General features: G+C 41.5%; 1 protein-coding gene across 5 annotated transcripts in view; it reads right to left on the bottom strand.

Annotated features, from left to right (window-relative positions):
• Positions 1-27,353, bottom strand: part of DAAM2 (dishevelled associated activator of morphogenesis 2) — a 218,983-nt gene that overhangs the window by 61,117 nt on the left and 130,513 nt on the right. For all 5 annotated transcript variants that reach the window (XM_076334380.1, XM_076334378.1, XM_076334383.1 and 2 more), the window contains 4 exons: positions 26,560-26,634; positions 19,413-19,507; positions 12,331-12,664; positions 3,261-3,371 (listed from right to left, as the gene is read on the bottom strand). In XM_076334380.1, the coding sequence (XP_076190495.1) occupies positions 3,261-3,371; positions 12,331-12,664; positions 19,413-19,507; positions 26,560-26,634 (615 nt within the window). The remainder of the gene's footprint in view (positions 1-3,260; positions 3,372-12,330; positions 12,665-19,412; positions 19,508-26,559; positions 26,635-27,353) is intronic.

Here is a 27,353-nt window from a genome sequence, read left to right as displayed (position 1 = left end):
GGACAGGCAAGGAAGGAGAGGCGGTGGGGTGGCCCTGTATGTTAGGGAGTGTTTTGATTGTATAGAGCTCAACGATTGTGATGATGATATGGTTGAGTGTTCATGGGTAAGGATGAGGGGGAAGGCCAACGAGGCAGATATCCTGCTGGGAGTCTGTTATAGACCACCCAACCAGGATGAAGGGGCGGATGAAGCGTTCTACAAGCGGCTGGCAGAAGTCTCTCAATCGCTAGCCCTTGTTCTCGTGGGGGACTTCAACTTCCCGGACGTCTGCTGGAAATACAACACGGCAGAGAGGAAGCAGTCTAGGAGGTTCCTGGAGTGTGTGGAAGACAACTTCCTGACACAGCTGGTAACTGAGCCTACCAGGGGAGGTGCCTCGCTCGACCTGCTGTTTACAAACAGAGAAGGACTGGTGGGAGATGTGGTGGTCGGAGGCCGTCTTGGGCTTAGCGACCATGAAATGGTAGAATTCTCGATTCTCGGTGAAGTAAGGAGCGGGGGCAGCAAAACCGCAACTATGGACTTCCGGAGGGCGGACTTTGGCCTGTTCAGGATGCTGGTTGAGAGAGTCCCGTGGGACATGGTCCTGAAGGGCAAAGGGGTCCAGGAAGGCTGGACGATCTTCAAGAAGGAAGTCTTAAAGGCGCAGGAGCAGGCTGTCCCTGTACGCCGTAAGAAGAATGGGCGGGGAAGACGACCGGCCTGGCTGAACGGGGAGCTCTTGCTGGGACTCAGGAAAAAAAGGAGAGTTTACCGCTTGTGGAAGAAGGGGCAGGCGACTCAAGAAGAGTACAGGGATCTCGTTAGGTCGTGCAGAGAAGAAATGAGAAAGGCAAAAGCCCAGCTAGAACGCAATCTGGCCGCTGTCGTTAAAGACAACAAAAAAACCTTTTACAAATATATTAATGACAAGAAGAGAGCCAAGGAGAATCTCCATCCTTTATTGGATGCAGGGGGGAACATTGTCACTGAGGATGAGGAAAAGGCTGAGGTACTCAATGCCTTCTTTGCCTCAGTCTTTAACAGGCAGACCAGTTATCCTCAGGGTACTCGGCCCCCCGAGCTGGAAGACAGGGACGGCGAGCAGGATGAACCCCCCGTAATCCAGGAGGAAGCAGTCAATGACCTGCTACGCCACCTGGACGCTCACAAGTCTATGGGGCCGGATGGGATCCACCCGAGAGTGCTGAGGGAGCTGGCGGAGGTGCTCGCCAAGCCGCTCTCCATCATTTATCAGCACTCCTGGTTAACGGGGGAGGTCCCGGATGACTGGAGGCTTGCCAATGTGACGCCCATCCACAAGAAGGGCCGGAAGGAGGATCCGGGGAACTACAGGCCTGTCAGCCTGACCTCGGTGCCGGGGAAGATTATGGAGCGGTTCATCTTGAGGGCGCTCACAAGGCATGAGCGGGACAACCAGGGGATCCGGCCCAGCCAGCACGGGTTCATGAGAGGCAGGTCCTGCCTGACCAACCTGATCTCCTTCTATGACCAGGTGACCCACCTAGTGGATGAGGGAAAGGCTGTGGATGTGGTCTACCTGGACTTCAGTAAGGCCTTTGACACTGTCTCCCACAGCATTCTCCTAGAGAAGCTGGCGGCTCACAGCTTAGACAGGTGGACTCTGCGCTGGGTCAAAAACTGGCTGAACGGCCGGGCCCAGAGAGTTGTGGTGAATGGAGTCAAATCTGGTTGGCGGCCGGTCACGAGCGGTGTTCCCCAGGGCTCAGTTTTGGGGCCGGTCTTGTTCAATATCTTTATTGATGATCTGGATGAGGGGATTGAGTGCACCCTCAGTAAGTTTGCAGACGACACCAAGTTGGGCGGGAGTGTTGATCTGCTCGAGGGTAGGAAGGCTCTGCAGAGGGACCTGGACAGGCTGGATCGATGGGCCCAGGCCAACTGTATGAGGTTCAACAAGGCCAAGTGCCGGGTCCTGCACTTCGGCCACAACAAACCCATGCAGCGCTACAGGCTTGGGGAAGAGTGGCTGGAAAGCTGCCTGTCGGAAAAGGACCTGGGGGTGTTGGTCGACAGCCGGCTGAACATGAGCCGGCAGTGTGCCCAGGCGGCCAAGAAGGCCAATGGCATCCTGGCCTGTATCAGAAATAGTGTGGCCAGCAGGAGTAGGGAAGTGATCGTGCCCCTGTACTCGGCCCTGGTGAGGCCGCACCTCGAATACTGTGTTCAGTTTTGGGCCCCTCACTACAAGAAGGACGTTGAGGTGCTGGAGCGTGTGCAGAGAAGGGCAACGAGGCTGGTGAGGGGTCTGGAGAACAAGTCTTATGAGGAGCGGCTGAGGGAACTGGGGTTGTTTAGCCTGGAGAAAAGGAGGCTGAGGGGAGACCTCATCGCTCTCTACAACTACGTGAAAGGAGGTTGTAGCGAGGTGGGTGTTGGTCTTTTCTCCGAAGTAACAAGCGATAGGACGAGAGGAAATGGCCTCAAGTTGCGGCAGGGGAGGTTTAGATTGGATGTAAGGAAAAATTTCTTTACTGAAAGAGTGGTTAAACATTGGAACAGGCTGCCCAGGGAAGTGGTGGAGTCCCCATCCCTGGAGGTTTTTAAAAGACGTGTAGATGAGGCGCTTAGGGACATGGTTTAGTGGGCATGGTGGTGTTGGGTTGACGGTTGGACTCGATGATCTTAGAGGTCTTTTCCAACCTCAATGATTCTATGATTCTATATAGAGAAAATACATTGCCAGGCAGAGCTCTTATGAGCTTGTTGTCTGTTGTGGTTTAACCAAAAAAAGAAAAGCCAATGTAACAAAAGTTACACTTTTAATGAAACAAAATCAGTTTAAACTATCCTCCAGACTCAAAAGAAAGTCTTGTTAATGAAAGAAAAACAACAAACTGTCTTTTCTGAAATGTCTCCCTTTGACATTTTTAAATTAAAACATTTTGAGTTTGGCTTTGAGTCAAAACAACTTAACATTTCAAAACATTTCTGAAGGTAAACTAAAATTTTTTCTAAAAGGCTGAAATCAAGAGGTAAATGCTTTGCCGTTCTTTAAAAGAAAACAAAACCCAAAGCAATCATTTCAGTGCAAGTAGTCTATGTTATATTAGAAGAGGCTGGGAATGAAATAACATGGAAGACATTATAAGACTGATAGTAACAATTAAGCATTATTTTCCACAAACTATAACCACTCAATAACACAAGATATGTGGCTTAATCTACTAGCCATTTCCAAGGTAAATTAATTCAAGCATATCACTTTAGAAGGAATTTCCAGGGCAGTGACTCACCTCACCAGCACCAGCATTCAGAACAGCATTGATAAAGGACATGATGGCTGTTTTGAGATTTACTTCATCTCGGTATCGCCCCATGCTTCGGTCTAGCTCGTTCAACAATGTCTGAAACAGAACAGCAGTCTGGGTTAGAGGATATAATCTAATTTCTTGCACCATTTTGCATACTGTTCATGGGATAGACACACAGTCGTCTTTTGATTTGCTACATATTTGCTTAAAGAAATAATTTTTTTCAGACAAGGTTGTTAGCAATTGTGGGCATGCCACAATAAAGAAATGAAGAATAGTGATAGGAATAAAATGCCCACCTGATCCTAATGAAAAAAAAAATAGCTTTTTTTTAAACAAGTTATTATTCGAGAAAAAGCAGATGCCCTTTATAGTTCCTGCCAACACGATCTAGGAAAGCAGCAGAATTATGTCTTTCCTAGTCAGTTAACTCTGTATGGCGAATATGACAGGGAGTTTATACATGCAGAAAAATAGCATCAGATTCATACATCCTTTCTACTCACATCACTCAAGTAATTTTCATTATTTTCTTGGGTCTCAGCAGGATAGATTGTACTTATGTATACAGGGGGAGAGAGTTCTAAAGAGCAGCTGTCTTTTGAGGAATAAAACCTATATGTGGACCTTGGAAGATTTCTCCTTGTTCCTTCACTTACAACCATTTGACATGAAGCAGACAATTACCTACCTCTTGGTAAGCTCCTATCAGGGATTTGCAAATAACAGGAATGTCCCCTGTGCATACAGCTCCAAAGCTCCAAGGTGAATTACACAGCTCCACGGGAAGTGCAGTTAAGCTCCTGTTTCCTTGTTACAGAATCATAGAATGGTTTGGGTTGGAAGTGACCTTTAAAGGTCATCTAGTCCAACCCCCCTGCCGTGGGCAGGGGCATCTTCAATTAGATCAGGTTGCTCAAAGCCCCGTCCAGCCTGACCTTGAACACTTCCAATGATGGGGCATCTACAACTTCTCTGGGCAACCTGTTCCAGTGTCTCACCACCCTCATTGTAAAAAAATCTCTTCTTTTTATCCAACCTAAATCTAGCCTCTTTTAGTTTAAAACCATTACCCCTTGTCCTGCCACTACAGGCCCTGGTAAAAAGTCTTTCTCCGTCTTTCTTATAAGCTCCCTTTATATATTGAAAGGCTGCTATGAGGTCTCTCTGGAGACTGTATGTCTCCCTATTAACCAAATAGCAGGGATATTTAGCATTCAGGGGGTATTTAGCACAGAAATGCTTTTGATCTAATCTCTACATACTTATAGATATTTCACCACAATCTTGTGAACATCAGGAGACAAAGGAGAAAAAAGACTAGACAAAAAATGTTGGTAGCCTGTGCCTTACACAGTCTATTTAGGATTAATTCCACTTGAGTATTTACCAAAGAAGTTATATGTAGAAACTGATTAGCCATGAAAGCAACTCTACTTTTAGCTTTGTGTTGATGACCATGAATCTTCTTTTCAGGATCTTCTCTGATCAGTTCATAATTCCAAGAATGATTTTCCTTATTGGAAGTGTAACAAATTCCACTTGAGATCTGCCAGTTCAATTGTATGTGTCTCACTCCAACGTTAATGATAAACACCCCACACTCATACATTTGTTTTGCTGATGCACTAGAAAAGACAGAATTCTTTTTACTCTTCCCAAGAAGTTTTGGCCATAAAGGGAGAAGGAAGACAAAAATAACTTTTTAGTGTTCAGCTCAGCAGATCCATCTAAATAATATTTTGAAGCTATGATGCTGAGTAAGGAAGTTCATTTTCCTTTAGTCAGTCTTCTGTCCCTGGCTACTGAAAGTGTTCATTCACAGCAAAATCTTTCCTGTGCTAGTCATCAGTTTCATAGGTCTATCTTGTTTCTTGTAGAAAACGGACATCACCACGGAGATATGCCTCGAGAAACAGGGGGAATATCCTCCTGTGCATTCCCCAGGGGAAAGAATACCCCCCTTTGCTTCCTGCAAACCCTTTGCTTGTTTTTGTGTAAAAATCTTTTGATCTATCATACACTGCTACTGACACATGTTCTTATATCTGAGCATAGTATGTTCACTATCAAGCAAGCTTGATTTCATAAACTCCTTTTTCTTGCATCTTCTAAATTGCCCAGCTGGCACTCACAAATGTCCCTACTCCTGGCATTTGAACTTCCATCACATCCATGATTTCCCAGTAGTTATATTATGGCCAAATACCAACCCTTCCCCCATTTTGTTAGAAATGGGAATGAGTCTTACAGAAAAATATATGAAATGCGCTACTGAGTCAGACTGATGGTCAGTCCAGTCCATCATCCTATCTCTGACAATAGGACACTATTTGACAGGTCTTTAAATTCACCAACAAACACAACTCTTCAACTTGACAAATAAGCAGAAGTGAAATAAATGAGAGAATTTAGTTCTGTTACTGACAGATTTGACACTGAAATCCAAAACACATGTGTCTTCTTGGAATAATTTAAGTAGCCATTACTATAGAAGCATCAAAACCAAGGATGGTTTTGCTGCTTTTCTTCAGAGGCCTCATTCCTACCACATATTCTTACAGACTTTTACGAACATGCTAGACTCTGTGCAACAACGTATCAGATGCAGCATCCAGACAGGTTGAAGGATGTTAACAAAAGTTTTCTATCCCCCATTTCAGAAGGCTGGACTAGGACCAGAATGCAGTGGGGGCCAAGCCAAATTCAGGGCAAGAAAAACAAAAACTCTGGGTTGCGCTAAGCTAACTGAAGAGCAGTGCATCTTCATGTGATTGTTCAGCTCTTGAAGGAAACTCTATAAGTTCATGCAATTCCTAAAGATCAGAGTCTACACCCACACACTGTGGCCGAACTCCAATATCTCCAACCCTTTGCAAATGGCTGCGGTTCAAGTCTTCACTTGAACATTTCCTGTGAAAAAGATTTCACCACACCTCTTGGCAGCCAGCTCTGTGGCCCAATTGATCTTATGGTTGTAAAGGTTTTTCCTACTATTTAAGCAAAACTTTCCTCACTTAATCCCATTATTCCTCATCACTGACATCCAGTAGGGTTTCATTCAATCTGCAGCAAACCTCAAAAGGCTTTGGATGAGCCCTGAGGGGAAGGAGCAAATCAAGTGGGAATACAGGATTTTAATTTGTTCCTTGTTAGCTCCTCTACTACAATTCCAAATTGATCAGATTTCTCCCTACAGATTATGGTCCGTACTGACGGTGTTTAACACAAACCAGGCAAGGGGGCTCTGGAAGGAATGCTCCCAATCTCCACCTTTTCAGCTGACAATATCAAGCTTCCTTTATTCCTTCACCTCAAGCTTCAAATTTTCTAGCAGCTTTAAGGAAGAAAACAAGAGTGTTCTGCCCAAAGCAGCCCAGTTAATATTTTCATTGGCAAGTGAAATCAGCTTCTTTCAGACAGTATCTAACACCTAGGTTCTCTCAAGACTAAAAGGAAAATTCTTTCTCCCCACAGGGGTCCCCAGCTGGGTGGGTGTTTCAGACAGCAAACTAGGCTGGAAGGGCACTGGAACATCCTGATGTACTTTTCTGGGCCGGTACAGCATTATGACTTTGCAACATTAGTTTGATTCAAAATATGGCATGTTAAAAAGTACAACATGTTACAACATCATAACACAATGCATTCACTCCACAGAAGAAATGAGGGGAAGCAGCAAGCATAACAATAATCAGAAAGGCAACAGCTTAGGGAAGAGTAAGATTGTGTCCCTTTCACAAAGGAAACCAGTCATAAATAGGATAATGCAGACATAAATGACACTGAAATCAGAGACTCTTCTTTCTCAGTTTTCATAGCATTTTAGAAACCTCCATCTTCACAAGAAAAGCACCTAAGAAATTCAAGATAAAGCAACGTTTTCACGGTCACACAGTGAGCCAGTGACAGAATTACACTAGTACCGATTTTGAATACATCAGATGGAAAAGAATCCCAGCAGAGACACCAAGGGCTTATCTTCCTAATTCTACATTTCTGCTTTAAGGGTTTATTGTCTGGCTTTCCAATGTTTTCTTTCACCTCTCTTCTTTAAGGGGCAAAGTAGAATTTGTAGGCAAAGAAGCATATTTCAAACAAAAATTGGATGAAGACGACCGAGATTTTCCGGATTGCATCAGGAAGGAGATTGAAGGCATGCCTTTATATTATTGTGGTATTTGAGTAAAGATGGAATACTACTCTGAAGAGGACAGTTTTCAAAGAGTATCTTAAGAGGAACTGCAGACTGCCTGTTGGACATTAAAGGGAGTTATTCCAGGCAGAAGGGCAGCGTGAAAGAAGGGTCAAAGTAACCTTTGTTTTAATAAACAGGCAAAAGGATCAGCCCAGGCAAGAAGCTGCGGCAAATGTGAGAAAATAGGATTAGCCGCAATATAAATTCAGACACAAACATAAAGTACAGAATCTTGTTGCAAGTGCCAAGACAAAGATAGTCCTGATAGACCTGTTAACACACTGAACAGCGGAGATATAGGGTGAAGTTGTAGTGCTAAAAGGCATTCGATAGAAGACTGAAGTCTCAACAAAGAAGAGTAAGTTCTGGAGAATCTTCCATAGCTTTAAAGTGACTCTTCTCTGAAGTTAAGGACTAGATTGATAATTGCACTCAGTAGAAGAAATGCTGGCAATTTAGAAAGAAGCAATATCTTACATCAGATTTTCCACACAGAGCAAAATATGACATTTTGTTAAGTTAAGGAGATAGCCCTTTATATTCATAAAAGTTCTATCTATATTTTCTATTAACTTCAATTAAAAAAAAGAACACATCAAAAAGCAAGGACATCCTTTCCAAAACATTTCAGCACAGCTTGATTAGTGGTCTTCAGTTGGTATGACCTAGTGGAATTTAGTTAAATTAATTGGGATTACAAGTGTTTATATCACTCAGGAATCTCACTGTAATTTGGATTTTTACTTTAGATACACTAGGATAAAACTGTAAGTTTCCTATTCAAATAGTAGGAGTTATAGCAGGAACAAGCCAATGCAAGTTTAGTAAGAACCGTATCTTAAGTCACAGCTTTTCTTCTCAACTAATTCACCAGTTGCTGGGTCCTCTGACTACTTTTGGCTAGCTGTGCCAGGTAGCAAGAGTTGGGCTTAGAACACTGACCAGCAATAACTTCTGACATTCAACGAAACATGCCATGTTTTATGTTACCGTGTTAAATATATGATCTCTACATCACTCCACCACACTTGAGCATGTGCAAATCGGAAATAATCAGTGTTCCAATCTAAAGTTGTCAGCAGCAAGTTATGCATGAGCTCAAGTTTTAGATGGTTGCCAGTAAATAATTCTGAAACTCTCTTCCTCCTTCTTGCAAAGAGGAGTGGAAGTAGAACCATGTACCCCAAATTTTTATTCACCATGATATTCCTCTGCAAGAAGGGGGAAAAAAAGAAAACAATTTGTGCTGGGGAAAAATAGATCTGGAACAGTGTTTCTTACATTTACCTCCTGATTCCTCAAAGTACATAGTGCTGGCCACCACAGATGATATGGGGAGAATGGGACACTTAGATTTACTGCAATCTGCAAGAAGGGAAAATAAATCCAAACATATAGTATACAAACAAAGTGCCAGCTTTCATAGATGAGAGGGATAAATTGACAGCGAGGTGGCTGAAAGGGATAAAGAATATTATCAACCACTGTTGTCAGGAAGGCAACTTAAGGAAGAGCAACAATTGCGCTGATGTCAGAGGTCAGCGTTACCTGTAAATTATTTATTGAACATTCCAATAAAAGTGAGCTCAGTACAGTTTCCACAAAGCCCTACACTTTTTACTTCACAAGAACCAAGTTTGATTTCCAAAACTGAGACTCTGAAATTATTCTCCTCTTAGGTATTGTGTCTCTAATTTGGCCATTGTCTTACGGAGCTAGATCAAGAGAAAGACTGAGCAGTGCCTTTACAGTTCCCAGCTTTCCTTTTTCCACCCCCATTAGAATCAGTCTGCAATAACGAACCACACAGCCAAAGGAATAAATTCCTACTCTGCACATTCAAAGTATGTTTCTCCTGTTCCTACAGTTTAGTTCATTTTTTATTACTTTTCACAGAAAGAATTCTCATTTCTTGGTTCTGCCAAATCCCCAGTTGTGGGGTATCATTTTCAACATAACAGTGATTAAGTGTGGCCAGTCAAAGTCAACCTAAAGCTGCAAGCTCTAAACTGTTCAGACACTTCAATACACTGAGTGATGCTGCTAGTTACTCAGGCTACAGAAAACACATCCCCAAAAAAGTTCTGTTTGAAACCTGAAGGATCTTTTCAGATATTTGCAAAGTCTGGGTTACAAAGATTACACTCAAGACTAGGACAAAAAAAAAAAAAGGCTTTCATTGACTTTCATTGTACACCACACCTTTGAAGTTTACAGTAAAGATGTAAGATAAGTGTTGTCAGCTCATCCTTTTCTTAAAATGGCCTCTCATAGCCAAGTTATAGTGGATGCTTCTCTTAATAATGAGCTGCAAGACTGTTCTGAGACACAGGTGTGGGACGGCAAGAGGCAAAGAGATATAACACTCTCTTAACTGACAAGTCCTAGAGTATCAGAGAACCTTCCACTAAAACGTAAGGAAGACCATGACCACATTTGTTTCATCAGCATTTAAAAAATCACCAGTCTCTCTGTAAGAAGAAAATGACTGAAGATGGATGAGGAATGTTTTTGGATGAACCCTTACCTCCTCAAAATTAAACTTAAGCTATTGTTGTGTGTAGTGGAAAATCCCATTCCAGCATCTAGACACAAGTGTTAGAAATTGCAAACAAGAATGCATCCTTTTGCTAAATCGGTCTGGGGTTTGGGGTGGGGGGGTGGGGGGGGTCATTTTGTTTAAGAAAAAAGAGAGAGTATCCATTTATCTTTCATTTTTTCTCCAATGGGAAAGCATTTTGACAAAAGCAAGCATTTATGCAAAGTACTCTTTCATGAATGTGAGAGTTGGTAAGCATCCGCAAATCATTACACCAGATTCCTCAAAAGCTCACAACAAGACCTGTGCTACCACACTCTGTCCAGCAATGACTTACCTCAGTTATTTGGTAAATTTTAAACCAATTAAAAAAAAAAAAGAAAAAAAAAAGAGGGCGAGGACCCAAAGAGGAGACATTGAGTAAACTCAGCATCTATCTCCCATATGGGCTTATTAAGCAGTCATTTGGTCAAGCGAGGATAAGTCAACACAGGACCACAAGTGTTGTCAGGGCTGTGAGTTACCACTGCTTTTTGCTGAGGATCTAAGGTTACCCCCACCTGTCTCCAAGGTATACAAGAATGTCAGATTAATTTAGGAAGGATTCTCCATTTCAGCTAATTACTAGAGAGCAGGCTAGATGGGGTAGTGCACATAGAAGGGTGGACCTGCCAACACCACATATAGGTGAATAGAATAGAATAGAATAGACTAGACTATTTCAGTTGGAAGGGACCTACAACGATCATCTAGTCCAACTGCCTGACCAATTCAGGGCTGACCAAAACTTAACGCATGTTGTTAAGGGCATTGTCCAAATGCCTCTTAAACACCGACAGGCTTGGGGCATCGGCCACCTCTCTAGGAAGCCTGTTCCAGTGTTTGACCACCCTCTCGGTAAAGAAATGCTTCCTTATGTCCAGTCTAAACCTCCCCTGGCGCAGCTTTGAACCATTCCCACGCGTCCTATCACTGGGTACCAGGGAGAAGAGCTCAGCACCTCCCTCTCCAATTCCCTCCTCGGGAAGCTGCAGAGAGCAATGAGGTTGCCCCTCAGCCTCCTTTTCTCCAAACTCGACAGGCCCAAAGTCCTTAGCCGCTCCTCATGGGACATTCCTTCCAGCCCTTTCACTAGCTTTGTTGCCCTCCTCTGGATGCGTTCAAGGACCTTCACATCCTTCTTAAATTATGGGGCCCAGAACTGCACACAATATTCAAGATGAGGCTGCACCAACGCTGAATACAGTAGGATAATCACCTTTTTTGACTGGCTGATTACACTGTGTTTGATACACGCCAGGGTGTGGTTTGCCCTCTTGGCTGCCAGGATCTTGGCTGCCAGGACCAAGCCAAGATCTCCTGCATCCCAGACTCAGGTCTGAGTCACAGTCAGTGAATCCCATAGTGCATTCAGTCCTAACAACAAACATTGGCAGCTACTGTTCATGATCACAGACTGTTTCCCCATTCACTTTTACAGTCATAGCTCATTGTAGCCCAAAATCCACTGATGCATTAGCTGAGGAGGAGGCAGGAGATAATGGTTAACAGAAACCAGGATCCAGGGCTTGTTGGCCCAACACCACCCTTATCATTTCACCTAAGAATGAATAGTAAATGGGTGAGGTTACCCCAAAGTTTAGGAGCTACAGCTTCATACACAGCAACAGATTCTGTTATATCTTTTTGTAAAGGTGCTCAGTTCACTACGAAGAGGAACGTTATGATAGCAGCCAGCAGTATCCACAATAAAAGCCTGTCGATCTACTGACCTACCTCAAGGTCTCTGAGATTGAGTTTCCCTTCTGTGTTCTGAATGGGAGATACCTGAGCCAACAATTGCTAAGTGGTGACAATTCACAACGTGATTGCTAAGCGGCAACTGAAGTGCCTCCACTGTCCATTATTTAATCCACAACTCTTTTATTACTAAATTAAGGGCTTTAAAATCAGGACAGAGGCTCCTGGAATTCTATGGCTTTGATTTCTAGGGCAGAACAAATTATTACCACCCTAGAAATGCCATCAGGTTAGAGTATGAACAGATTAACGGCTTTCATTTAACATAGTAAACCCTCATTTTAAGGTAAAATACAGGAGATTTTAAGTTAGCATTAATGCTAACTTTTCAAGCAATCAGGTCTTAAAAAAAAAAAAAAAGGTGACAATCTATTTGAGGAAAAGCCCTTCCTAAAACAAAATGAGAAATATTGCCTTTTTACTACCTAGCAAGTTAGCAATACACGCACTGTAAAAATCACTCCCTGCAGACATTCGTCATACTGGGTATTTCTGGCAAAGTATCCTCCTTGTACCTGGAATCTTGTTCTTTCTGCAGCATAGACTTGATAGTGAAGCATGGCTTGCAGGACTTTCTTGTGACCATCTGGTACCAAGCAGACAGCCCCTAGGATCTCCAGCACAGCAATCTTGGTCTTAATGTTCTCAGTCCGTAAGCTCTGGGAGATGATGTTGATACTCTCTGGATGAGCCAGGACATGAGCCCGTCCTTGGGAGTTGTTCATCAGTGCCTTGATACACCCTATAACGGATGTGTGTATACGGCTCTCTGAGGTCTCATAGTCCATGCTCTTCAGGAAGTTCAGCAAACAGCTCAGGCCATCCAGCTCAATAAACCTGGTCACAAACCTGGAAAAAAAAAAAAACAAAACAGGTAGGAAAAATAAGGAAAGCAGACCAAAGGCAATTTATTCAAAAGATACCGTATTATTCAACCCTACATCCGTAAAAGCTGGCTAGTTTTTAGCCTAAAGTTCACAGAATAATTCCCAGGTATTTAGGAAAAACAAAACAAAACAAACAAAAAGGAGAGAAAACAGACTAGCTAATAATGGTGTCTCACATAGTTTCAGGGTAATTATATTCTATCACCTTATGACCCTACTCTTTGGTTGCTGTGTTCTTTGTTGCAGTTACCACCAAACACCTGCTGTGGTTCACCCCAATAGTTGTTGCATTTTCAAGGCTGAATGGATTCTTTCAAACTGCTACATCTTACATACATGCTGATACACACAAGATACATTTTCATACAGACTCATCACCACACTTTTAATTATGAGTTCAGATTATCTTGAAAACCATTTTTGACTGAGGTCAAAATTTTAGCAATTACTTACAGGCTTCCACCTCCAGGAGCGGGTACACTGACAGGCAAACTCATTACCCACTGTGTCTGTCAGCTGTACTGACTTCACACTCTGATCCTGTGTATAGGATCCATACGTATAGGAAGATATAAAGTTAAAGTTTAAAAGGTACATGTTCTTCAGTAAAAGGCAAAGCTCCTATAATGGCCTTGGCTGGTTTTTTTTTTTTTTTTGTTTGATTATTTGTTTTTATTTTGAGGGGGTATGTTAAGGATGAAACAGGTCCACTGTCAACCTGCAGTGGCAAAATGTACAGTAAAAACATCATAAATAGAGGAAATACAGAATTAATCAGTTACCAAATGACACACTGAAGACTGAACCTATAGTAGGACAGGTTTATTTTGACTATTGACATCACTAGAGTTCTGTTTCTACTGTATTCTACCATAAAATTTGCTTTTCTTCAGGTTAAGATTATGGAAACTGAAGATGAAAACAATACGGGAGAAAGTCCTTGGAAAAGTTTAAGGTTTTGTTGAAAACCAGGGTTAAAAAATCCACATGGGTCAAATTGGACCATGCAGACAGTCTCCTGCAGACAGACAAATCAATAGAAATGAATGGGATTATATAAGTCAGCTCAAAGCAATATTCTAGCAATGTTTCATTTAGAGTTCCCAGGCTTAAAAATGGGGATTCAAAGATATGAAAAGGGCTGCAAATAATTTCTCTACATCGCTTTGTTTACCTCCTGCCTCCTCTAACAGGTTGTTCAGGTAGGTGCACTTTTTTAGAATGTCTGAATGCAAAACCATGTGAATTACATTTCAATTTTCAGTCTACCAAAATGTACACCAACAATAATATGTCCGTGACAACACTCTAAACAGCATAATGTAGAAAGACACCTCAAACAAATGAAAAGGTTGTTAACAATTACCACCTGTGTAACAAATTAAGAATACCAAAAGTCTGTGTCATTTTGCTTTTATCCAGCCCCTGTTCCTCCCTGTTGGATACTTCCTAATGCTCTGTCTTTCTCTTTTCTGTCCTTAAGTGAGATGCTATTCCTAATATGCATCAGTAATGGAAGCACCATACTGAAAGACTGAATTTCACTGGTCTCTGTTCATGTCTCTGCACCAGCAAGACAAACCTGAGCCATACTTATACATCTCCTGGATAATATGGACTTGACATATGTATGGTCTTCTGGTGGTTCCACCCCACACCACACAGAAATTTTCAGGGCCTACCTGAAAGTTATGCTTACTATGCTGATAGATTTGCCAACTTTCAGCTTATTTGGGCCAGCAGTTTGACCAGAAACATGGCAAAGCCTCATGCTTTCAACAAAGTTTCGGTCTGAGGCTTGGGTTTTGTTCAAAATTGAATTTCAAAGTGAATATCAGAGTAAGGGCAAGCACACACAGGAACACGTGTGCACCAAAAATGAAAACAAGGTTTAGTTGAACCCTGCTAAGACAATCTGCCAAGTTTCACACAGGTCTGATTGTACATTCTTTGGATGCATCATCTTGTCTACCCTAACAAATAGTAGGAGCAAAAGCCCCTCTGCCTCCAGGCCAGAGAGTGGGATCAACATTGTGCACCAGGAATTTCGTAAGTCACTCAAAGCAGTTTGTTATTTAAACTAATTATAGAAAGATTAAAACTCGGTTCAGTTTTTGTAATGCATTTAGCTGCTAGCATGCCAAAGACGACTGAAATAAGTGCATTCATGGCTAAAAGAATTGCTGCTAAGGATGTATTTGGAACCAAAATAAGCACAAACTCAACTTGTTACCAAACAATGTGATGCCAATGACTTCTGAGCACTTCTCTAACCCTGCCAAAGAGCAGAGTTGCTCTTTGCCTCTGCTATGGAGGGACTAGTTTAAATTCTCCTGCTCCTCCTCACCTCCAAAGTTCAGTTCTATGAATCCATCCTATACCTTAGCTACTCCCTCCATCTTTTAGGGGAGAGGAAAAAAAAAAGGCAAAAAAAAGCTGATGTTTTGCTGTTCTTTTCAGTTCCAGGGCTGAGAGAAGACTTAAGATGGATACCTTTCTGAAGATACTGAATTCTACTGACAAAAGAAAACATTCTGAAGAAGCAGCTGAACAAAGGGTCCCTTAAACATACTTTCAGATGGAACACCTGGTCTTATGACAAGACATACAAGACAATACAACCTTCATCTATTTAGCCTGCTCTGATGACCATATGAAAAAAATAGTAAATGCACAAAAGTCACATTGTCCCAATTAAGTACAATCCCTTACTAAATTCACTGGCAGAGCAATTTTTCTGGGACTGTTTGGATGAGGTCATTCCAAAAAGGAGGCATGCACAGGAAAGTGGTGTGTGTCACAGACCTTGATTAGTGACATAATTTAAAACAATGTCGGGATTTTCCTGTACTCTTGCTAGTCCAGAGAGCAAACAGTAAGCTGCATTACTCAATAGGAAGCAAAACCAAGTACCTTCCCATTTCAGCTGACATCAGAAGCAGGAATCAAATGATGATTTTCACCTTCCCTTTCCAAAACACTTAGTTCACTGTTCTCTGGAAAAGCCAGAAATCATGCAAGAGGAAGATAAAGAAATGGCAATAGTTTCTGAGCCAACAGACACTCTCAGTATGAGAATTTGCTCGGTGTGAGCATGTATGTGGGGAGGTACGTATGTAAACATCTGTACAGGAGAGAAAAAGAGGTGGGAGTTTAGCTGACAGGCTGAGAGCCATAATCCTCACACTATTTGGTGTTTGTGCATCTGTATGTCTGTAAGCAGGGACGTGTGTGTGTATGGCAAACCCAACTCATACAAATAAAGTACCTTCTTCCTCACAATATACACCTATGTAACTAACTGCCATCCTATACGTCCTGTATGCTGCAAAATAAGGTCTTGTTCTAGACTGAAAGGTGTAAAGTGAAGCATATTTGCCAATGCATTCCGGCTAACACATTCAAAAACTCAAGTGTAAATAAAGCAGGGTGTGCTTTAATAGGTGCTAAACCAGCAAATTAAAGCCTAACCTCACCTCAGACTCTCACTTGACCAGTTTAGCTCACTTTAAAAGGCAGGGCGCCTCTTAGCCTTTCAAGTTTTAGAGAGTGCTGATCAGAACGAGTTAGCTAGCTCTAATAACAAACCTTTCATCCAAATACAGATGCAGCGCAGCCTAAGAGGTAATGACCCACTGATGGATTCCAAGTGTAGCGGGGGACAGCCTCCCTGTGAGGCTTGATCCAGCTCAGGAAAGACAGAAAGATCATATGCTGTGGGTGTGCAGAGAGCAGGATGTTCCCACCCTGTTAACAGCCAAGGCTACACTTCCCTGCAGCGTCAGTTTTTGAAGCAGGGGGCACACGTGATCCTGACAACTACTGAACTGCTGAAAAATTCAGCATAATGGGTTTTGCTTGCTGGATGCATAAATGATCATCTCTAGTCGGCACTTGAATGCAACATGGCTAAATCAAACAAAAATAAAAGGAGGTAAATCTGAGTTAAACAAGAGGAGAAAAGCAGACAGTAAAGGGAGTTAGTGATGATTCAGACTAAAGGAAGTATTTTCCTGGGGTTCCAAAAAGTGATTTTTTTTTTCCAGTCCCTTGTAAGTTTTTACTTTTGCTGCACTTCTGAACCTCCATTTTTGGGCACTAAAATACCAAAAGAAAAGCTCTTCTCTCACTGCTTCTGTCCAACAGTTTGTCATCACACTTGTTTATAGTCATAAGTTCTTACAAACCCAAAAGAAAATGTGTTTCCTTACAAGATACAGATGTGGGTTTTTTGTTCTCTAAGGCTGGGGTTGTTCCTGCGTGCTGGGACATAACCTGGCTTTATTATTTCAGGGCAGCTCCTAAATACCAGAACAAAATGCACTTGCTCAAAGGGGGCCAACTAGCTGCCCAGGGATCCTTCTATCACCTTTTCTCCAAAGAGGAGAGGAACTTGAGTTTGGGTAGGTCTGCTTCAGTTTTTGTTGCTGTTAGAACTGGTGGGTTGGAATAGAGGCGCAGATTAGTACCATTACTATGCATTTTCTACTAGAAGAGACACGGTTCTACAGTAAAATAAAACACAGAGCCAAACACATGCATTTTTCTTCTTTTGATTCCTCTAGATCAGAGAATTCAAGCTGAGGAGTCTATTGGTAAGCTGTCAGAGCCCCTGTGTACCCTACCCTACCATCACAAATGGATTCCAGATAGTTCATCCTGTGTGAATTTAGGTCTCTATTTTCTTCAGAGGCCTGATGAACAGAAGTGGCAAGGAAAATAGGATTTAATGTCCAAATTCAACTAGAAAGACTAGTATTTTGAAGGCTTGGGTATCGTACTGCTTATGAGAGGGATTTGATGGAGCTGAGGGCCTCTCTACTGCAACCTTTCCATCAAGAAGAAATTGGCTTGTTGATCAGGCATTGGCATACAGCCCATTTGGCAGCTAACGAATTGAGTCGCTGGAAATTAGTTGAGACATAGGACTTAAGTCAAAATTTGGCTTGGCTTAACTATTTAAAAAAAAAAAAAAAAAAGCCCCATAACCATCGCCAGCGATTTAGAAGAGAACACTTTATAGGGCAGCTCATAGATGCTTGTACTGAAGCTTGTTAGGGTTATTATAAACAGACGAAGCAACACGCTGTTGTCAAGGGGATCCAGCAGAAGCAATATAGGTCTGAGAAGGAAAACCTTGCAAGGCTGTGAGCAAAAGACATTTCTCTTTCTTCTTCTCTATTGCCTTGCTCTCAACAAGGAGGCCGGGCTGTCCTATTCAAAACGACGGGGCAGAACAACCAATGGTGGCCACCAAAGTGTTTCAGCTGGACATAGCAGAGAGGCCTTGCTGCTGTGGCTATGCTCAATGAAAGCTCTCTCTTTCACAGAGGAAGCATCAAACCAGCTCCACATTAATGTAATAGGGTTGCTACATCAAGTCTCAACAGCACAGGACTTTGGTTTAAAATCCTCGTGAGAGTTGGGAGTTTGGCAGTTGTCTTAGCTTCCATTTTAACATTAAGTCCAGCTGCATTTTACTTTGTTCTCTGCTTTAGGACAGTGATAGACAGGATTAAACAGTCACTTAGCCCTTGGGCTAGATCTCAATATAGGCCACTGTTTCTCCACTTCCATGTTAAAAGCACTCACCCTACCCACATGCTAAAGTTACCAAAGCCTGATGAATCTTTATGCCTCCGAGGAGCATCGGAATCCAGCTTTGTGCTATCTTACAGCCCATCACAACAGAAGGTAAAACACTGAGGTTTAAGCTGATGCGCTCTACCTCATAGTTGCCATGAGGTGAGAAGCTGCATGCAGTCAACTTTTTAAACATAATGAAGGGGAGAAGCACAATCAGCACTCAGCTCTGCAAGAAGTCCCAGAAATATCTTCACTTCAAGTCAACGTAATTGCAATGCAAATTCTTTGAGACAATTTTTTAGGTTGTTTTTATTTATTTAATTTGTTTGGTTAGGTTTCCCCCCAAAAAAACCCTGTTTGATTAGGCATTATTGAAGCTCTCTGAAACTATGATTTCAGCATAGTGTGGATGCAAACACATTTGGCCTATTTTGGGCCCAATACAAAGACATTCAGAAACTTTTTGACCGAGTGTTTCCTGAGATCATCAACCATAGTTATTGCTTCTGCACAATGCTCTTCAAAACGTTAAATGAAAAAAGTTTCTGTGCTAGTTAGTTTGCTATTGTTCAGAGTTTTGATCCCAGAAAAACAAAGATGACCTTACCTTCAAAGGCACAGTACACAATAAAGTCTCAACATTTCTCTATGCCACAGTTACACATAGAACAGGAAGAATGCCAAACCAGGTGATGTCAGATGGATTAGCTGCTTTGTACCAAACAGTTCACATTACTAAAGATAAGGGGAAGCCTGAATTCAAAGTTCAGAGTAGAGGCTGAGATTTTGCCCAACGTGAATCAAATTACATGGGACGTTCAGGGGACTACGAAGTCTAGAATCTGATCTTCATAGTCATTACCTGTGTTTGCACATATCTGCCACAGGTTTTTCACAGTAGACTTTGTCTTTTATTGTCCTGAAGCTACATGGTTCAGCATTAGTGTGCCCTCCCCAACTGGGCAGGTTCAGACCAGGGGACTGTAGGGCTCTGTGTGGATTGTCTGAAATATCAGAGGCTTGTGTGAGGTGAGACAATGAGGTTTCTGTTCTTGCCACTCTTTCCTGTGTCACATCTGACCAAAGGGAGGCAGTGAGTTGTAATGAAAGACGAACAACATTACCTCATGGGCTGAGTCCGCAGAGCTGTCTTCAAGTCTTCAACTATTTTATTTTTCATTTCTGTTTCTTCTTCATCGAAAGCATATAGAGTCTGCATCTGTTCAGAAAAGAAGATGACAATCAGGAAAGCTCGGGCTGCCTGGAAGCTAAGAGACAGGCCAGGAATTATGAAAAACAACTATCCCATCAACCCATGCAGAGGTGCCTGCTGACCTCTCACCAGGAAAGCAGTGCCTCAGCTACAAAACTGAATCCAGATGAGGCTGCTCATGTGGACTGGCAGCAGCATACCGCTTTGCCACACTGGCTAAACTGGGGTTCTCAGATTACCCCCCAAAAATCATACTTGCCAGTATGCCCTCAGAAAACTGTACCTAATTTGGAACAGTGATCTGCTGTGGAGATCTATGGATATGTGAGGCAAAGTTTGTAGGGAGAGGTAATACCTTTTATTAGACTGACATGGCTGGAGGGATTTGGGGGGGGGGGGGGGAAGAAGACAAAACCCCCAGACTTATGTGTCAGGTTTCAAAGCATAAAAGCTTTTTCTTCAAGGGACTAAACAGCAAGTACCCTGAATTGCAGTTTGTGTACATACAAGTTTGACTTTTCTTCCCCACGCCAAGTATATCACCTGTTTTAAGACTGATTTTCCCTATACACTTTGCCCTTGCTAATTAGGAACATTTACTGGAAAAAGCTGAAGCATCATAAAATCCCTGTCCCTGTTTTTTAACAAGTAAACTGAAGCACACGGAGACTAGATTTTCCCCTGGTATGCAGCTTGAGATAACTAGAACTTGCAGTCATGCAGTCAACTGGAACTGAAGATGCTGTGGGTTACTGTAAATTATGATGAGAGATGATGAGTGGAATACACGCAAAAATACACGCAGGAATACATGCAAAAAATAAGGTTCTCAAAGTTAGAAAATGCCATTAAAAAAAGTGGTACATCAGGAAATCAGGGCTCCGGCCCTCAGCACCGCTGCAACCTTGTGATGTGAAGCAAGACTCTGCGGTGCCCATCACATATACCATTCAGGCTCACAACTTCAATGCGTGACTTCTTAAAAAGTCAAGACTCAATGCTGGAAATTCTTAGCCTATAGCTATGTCTTCTTAGTCGCTTTAATTGTAAAATAGAGAGGATAAATGTGTCTCTTATTGTGGCAGGACCTCTGGGGGATATCACCCAGTGGTATCTGGAAAGCAGCTCTGAACCCCTTCTCAAATGAATAACCCGATTAAACTAGTATCATCTATCAGGGATCTGATATTATACCTCTCTGTGGTGGAATCTGAGTAGCTACAATTGTGGCCCATTACAGCAAAATATTTAAGTCTTTATTTTGCTATTTAGCAAGCACCAAAGAAAACCTTCCTCTGACTGGAACTTCCCTTAACCCTTCCCCCCACCCCCAACACCTCACTTCCCTTGGAAGTGCTCCCATGTTGCTTGCTTTTGCAAACCATGTGGTGCCAACACATGTCAGATCCTGAGGGTGGTCATTTGGCTACATGCCGTTGCTGTCTTATGCTGAACAGCTGGCATAGGGAGATGTGTTTAACTCTAGGGGTCCTCTCTCTGATCCACGCTAAAGTCAAATTCACTCAGTAACAGAGCAAGCTATTTCCTGCCCTAATGGAATGACAGAGCGCTACTGATGGAAAATGAGCTAATGATGTTTTATCTTTTGCCAGCATCCCCCGACAGCCAGAAACATAAATTGAAATGCTTAAGCCAAGCCATATATGATCCCCCTCTTTGAAAAATAAACAGAAATCCTGAACAGGCATTATGGAATCTCAATGGCAGAGTCCTGGGGTGTGATTTGGGGCTTGATTTGTATTTTCTTGGGTGACAGCCCATCTGGTCATCTTTCCTTTGGCCCATAAATGCTCTTTTGAAAGGCTCTCGTTCCTCCAACGGCTTAATTTCTCCTCTGAGCCATTGTGGGGGGAAAGCAAATGGATGGCAGGAAGGTGCTCAACAGTATTTCGTTCAGAGTGAAAAAGGCCCATTTCCAAATGAAACAAATACAAATAATCCTGCCTTTACAACAGAGGGGATTATAGAAAACCCCTTTTCTAAGGCTGCAGGCAGCCAAGAGCCCTTCATTTCTCACTCCTGTGCATGGCCAGGAACTCAAATCCTCATGCCCTCTCTAAAGACAGACTGGTCACGCATTTGCATTATGAAATAGCTTTCTCGGCAAGAGTTATAGAAAACATAACTGTCCCTGGGAGACAGAGGGGAGGGAACTGTCATTATTTGAGGCTGGATTTCATTAATGTGGCTGACTGATTAATTGTTTTCCTGAACTACAAACTGCACTCGAAGACCAACGTCTGCTGTGCTGAGGATGCAGCTAGTTACTATCAGTTAACCAAACATACTAGGAAAAGGAAGCAAGATAGTGCCAGGTCCTTATCTGGTCCCTAAAAAGTGGTGCACATAAGGCTCTTTTTTACAAGCACATTTTGCATATTTAAAGTTTTCCAGATTAAGTGCATCACCCAGGAAAGTATAGCATCTAGTTACTTGATTTGCCAATTCAAAAAAATTCACAAATTTGTGAAAATAATCATTCACATGGAATTTTATGTGTAAAACTTCAGGTAGTCCAAGAAATTACTTTTGAAAATTTGGCCGCATTTAAAGTGAAATATTTTAGTTTTATTAAAAGCACAGATTAATTCCCACACCTTATCCTAATGGCTAATCATTCCCCTAAACTGCTGGGAAGGAAAATACAGTACCATAATGACAGTATGTGTGAGAAAGAGAGAGAAAAAAAAAGAAAAAAGAAAAAAAAGGCATGAACTAGCATCAGCAATACACTGTATGATGGACCTAGTTTTACTTAACAGTCTCACACAAATGAAATCAAAAAAGAAAGAAGCAAATAGAATAGAGAAAAAGCAACCTGGATGTTCTGATTTCTCATTATAGTCCAAGCTCTTTCTTTAGATCTTGTCTAAAATCATAACTAACAAAGTGTTATCATTATTGAAATCACAGTTCATAAACAAATACAAGTAAAATTAAAATCAAAATTTGATAAAAAAAAATTGTATTGCATGCCTCCTATGACATACCTGGGCAATACTACTTTAAAACATTTCTTCAAAGAAAACAAGTCAGTTGAAATTCAAGGTGCACCACATCTCTAACTACATTAAGGCTGAACTAAGAGAATAAACTATGAATCATAAACTACGAATAGATGTAATTTAAAAAACCTGAACTTTTAAGCAAATAAGCTTAAAGTAACATAGATGTCACCTAACCTAGATGGAGGAGAGAGTTATCATCCACCTGCTAAATTCTGCTGAAAGATATATATTTTTAATGTCCTGTGAAGCTGCTCTGCCCTGAACAAATGCTTTCTGAGTCAAGGAAAAGGGCCTAGTTACAGCTGTATTTATTAATCTTGACCCCTGTCTCATACTCTTGACCGAGCCATCTCTCCAGAAAAGCTGGATCTGCAACTACTGTTCACCTGAAAGTCTCTCTGTTGAAACGCATACACAGCCAAGCTCATAAAAGCAACGCAGTGCTGTCAGAAGTTTTCCTCCCCAGTAAAGTGAGGGCTATGTTTATTTGTGCTGCCAAGCAGACAGTATCATGGGGTGAGGAGGGCAGGAGGAGCACAGGGAGGTTTCTTTGCAAGTGATATTAACACGGCAGCTGCTGCATTTTTAAGAAAAGAAGTTTTGTGTGTTGATGAATCAGCAGAAGATGACAATGACCTTGACAACGGAAATGGTCTCTAATGGTGGGCATGCAACCTGTCCACCATTGCCAGTATCATTTATAGCATGTAGACATCAGAGGACTGGGCAAATTACACATCATTAGCAGCCGTCCCTTTCTCTTAAGGATTGGTCTAGAAGACTCTCTACCAATGACCTACTTGGCCCCTTCCTTTCAGTCAGGCTACCCGAAGGATGGGACAGTCCCTCCACAGGAATTGCACGCTACAGACTAGTAAAGAGATCCAGTTTTACTGTCACATGCTCTTGTGAGAATCGGGTTTAAAAACTATTAAAATCTGAAAAGTCACAGCAACAGAAACAATTGTGGGAACAGCACTGTGCCTAAAATTCATGGCTTTTTGAACCGGATCAGGAATCTGTGACCTAAAGTGCTTCCTAACATAGTGGTCTAAGGTTACAAGTAGGGAATGTCAAACATGTCAGGAATCACCACATTGCTCTCAAGCATAATCTATGAGGGGCAGATACGATGGGTAACACTGCAGCGGGTCTTCTGAGAAAGTGATCCTTGAGCACAGGGGCCTTGGCCTGCTGAAATCCACAGGAAGATACTTAATGATAGCAGCAGGATAAAGATGCCATTTTCATTTTATCAGTGGGTAGGGAGAACTTTTTTGCCAAGCTAATATATAAAAAAGAACTTCATAATTAAACAAAAGGATATAGAAAAAGATGTGAAAGCTGCATGTAAAAAGATTCTTATGCAGTTAATTCACAGGAGATGCAAAGATTAAATTTTATTAAAAAAACAGGACTTAAGGCATTTTAAACTAACACTTCTATGATTATTGCTACCATTTCAACTCTAATACTTCTTGCAGTATTTCTAATTAAAATATTGCAATACCTGATAGTGCCCAAGAGACGCAAACTGAAATGGACTAGACAGTGGCAGGAAGCAACAGGAAACATGTTTTTCTTTCACCACTTCTGAGCCAACTCCACTTGGATGCAGTTTGAAAAAAAAAAAATTAAAAAAACCCCACCACTAAATTTAGGACTGAAATTATAAGGGACCCAAAATAACCGTTTGGAAGTTAAGAATCTCAGAGGTCTAAATAATAATGAATAGAACATGTCTTTTAAAGCATGTTGGAGCTGGTTCTCAGCTGCATTACTCCAGTTTTCCGCTGATACAATTCCTGTGAAATCAAGTCAACTAAGTTTCACCTGCCTAAAAGTGAAGCAACTAAGTGGTAAATCAGAAGCAGGGTTTTTAACCCCAGTGTGTCGTCTTAACACTTCAAGCGTAAGAGTAAATCATGAGGCTTGAAGCCAAATAAAAAGTTATCAATCATTCAGTGCTGAGGCATGCAAACAACATTACTGGGGCTGGCGTTTATTGGTGCTCTTAAAACATGTTTAAAATTAGAAACATAGGCCAGAATATAGTCTCATTCCATGGAACTGCTCCAGATTTACAATAGTGGCGTGTACATATTCACTCCAGGTTTACATCAAGATCATTTAAAGACTAATCCAAAAGTCACTGAAATCAATGGAAAAACTTTCAGTAGATTCAAGAGGCCTTGGATCAAATCCTACCAGAAGTATTTGGCTCAGTGACATTGCAAGGTTTCATACTTATTTTTTTTTTCCTTAATGGCCCTTGTAGAGCAAATTTGTTCAGTCAGGAAATCAAAGCACAGTACCATGCCAGTCACAAAAGCTCAATCTCTTTTCTCAAAACAAGTCCATATTCTTTCTACTCCATTACTCCGCCGCAAGAAAATCTGGCATGAAGGAAGGTGATCGTTTTGGTTATTCATGACTCACAGTAGAAAGCAGCTTTTCTTTTATCCTCTTACAGTGAGTTACAATAACTTGCAAATCTTGATTTTTTTACTGAGCAAGACATATTTCGCCATGAGAAATGCATCAGTATTGACACATTTAGCATCCATTAAGGCATTACTTTTATGAAATTATTTTATAGCTCATAATCACCATACAAAAGGTGCAGAGAAGCCTTTAGAAATCAAACATAAAAGCAAAAGTAAACAAACAAGGTGTGCTACCTAAGATGCTAGGAACAGAATTTATCATCGCTTCTGTACAACTGCCAAAAAAAGCTGAGTAGATGTTGCACATGAATAACTGGAGGCAAAATTTGACTATAAAATCAGTAAAAGGACCAAATTTCAAAATATACGATCTACCATATCAAAGGAGATCAGTGGACACTATATGCAGGTGTTCTGCTTCTGCTGGTGACCACCTCTACTGGATGCTTCAGAGGAAGAGACATATTATACGGCTATTAAACAAGGACAATTAAAGAAAGTTTTCCTCAAATATCTTGTTGGCTGGTATCTAATGTCTAAGGTGTTACAGCCTTATGTTCCTCTATTTTTCTGCTCTTATACAAGTGGATAACATCGTACATAAACAGCTACCTTTTCTTTAGTTCTTCTACTAAAATAATAACCCTAGTGTTATTTTGTAGATTAGTTAGAAATCAACTTGAAACCACACAACAAATCAAAACTTTACCTAGTTTTCAAATAGTTGCTTTTCTGATTCATGAAATAGTCTCTTGTTCTTCTATTCTGAAGGGATAAATAGGGGCCTTGGTTCCCTTTTGTCCATGATTTCATATAATCTTCACTTACAGGCTGCACTTAAGGCTCCTCTTTGAAGAACCAAATTATTTCACCTCTACTTGGCCCAAATGACACACAGGTCTCCAAAAATGCTAACTGCAGTTAAAAGTTTAGTTTTGGAAAAAGATGCTTTCAGTTGTCACTGTTTCAGACTGGCTAGCCCTGCCAAGACACAAGTACGAGCGTGTGCATATGCTGAAAGCTAGCTTTACATTAACATTCCTCAAAACTTCCAAAATAGGGGTCATAGCTGAACTACCTTTGTAGTTACAACAACACTCAAGAGCATGACAATCTCTTCAAGATCATTATGGTCTACTACAGTTTAAAGCCAGCTGAATTGTACAGGAATTCAAAAAAGGCACACAGCCATTTTTGTCCCTTCTTTTCAGGACCAGTGCCAATGAGCAGAGATCTAAGGATCAGGGCCATACTTTGGGATAGGCTTCACAGCTGGCGTGTAAATAATTTTAAATCATCAGTCTCATTATTCCAGCTCTGAATTTTCATTCCAGAATCTAATTTGATTGCCTTCAGTGCTCAGTATTGTAGAAAAAAAACCTGGAAATGCTTATGGTGCTTTCTAATCTGTTCTTCTGCTAGGGCAGGGCTCTTTAATACATATACTCGTCTTTTTTCAGAGGTCCTATTTTAAATCAGTCATGCACTTGGGCTAACATTCTCCTCCTTTGGAGACTTCTTCCTAAAGAAACACATCTCTATGGTAGGAAATCTTCCCTGCTTTGCAGGAGAGGTAACTTACGGCTGCCATGGAATTGATGCGGTCGATGTAGTAATCTGGCCAGCTGGTAGCAAGCTTATTAGGATCTTCTTGTTCCTGAAACAGAAAGTTAAACAAGGTTACACAAGAAGCCTTTACAGGATGAAATGCCACTGCAGAACCACCTGGGATTCTTCACTGCATTGTTCTTTATTGTGATATCTCCCCCCATATTCTTGTATAATGCACATAGATGTATGGCATTTATTACAAACATTTCTGAAAGTGTAATGTTAGCACTGTCACCATGGTGTGTCAGATAAAAAGAATCTCCTTCAGCTAAGGTTATTAAACACAGAATAATAAAGTTTGATGGAGACACAGTTATCTTTGGCATCTAAACAGCAAACCTCAGTCCCATAAACATACTAGGTTTCCAAGTAGAAGGATAGCCCATTTACAGATAACAGGTTTACATTTTGTAGCTTTATATTGACAGATCTTATAAATCATTTTGCCTTTCTACTGCTACAGCAATGGTGGGATTCACCCACGAAGGGGTTTAACATCTGCTATGGAGGAAAAAAAAAAATCAAGTCAAGGAACCTGAAAAGAAGCCAAAAGACTGTCTCATTTTGATGTGATAAACCAAAAAGAGGTTTAGACTGGACATTAGGAAACGTTTCTTTACTGAGAGGGTGGGCAAACACTGGAACAGGCTTCCGAGAGAGGTGGCCGATGCCCCAAGCCTGTCAGTGCTTAAGAGGCATTTGGACAATGCCCTTAACAACATGCTTTAACTTTTGGTCAGCCCTGAACTGGTCAGGCAATTGGAC

This window comes from Aptenodytes patagonicus, chromosome 3 (genome assembly GCF_965638725.1).
Source record: "Aptenodytes patagonicus chromosome 3, bAptPat1.pri.cur, whole genome shotgun sequence".
NCBI classification, from domain to species: Eukaryota; Metazoa; Chordata; class Aves; order Sphenisciformes; family Spheniscidae; genus Aptenodytes; species Aptenodytes patagonicus.
Note: the sequence above shows the minus strand (reverse complement) of the source record. Positions and strands in the feature narration are given on the sequence as shown.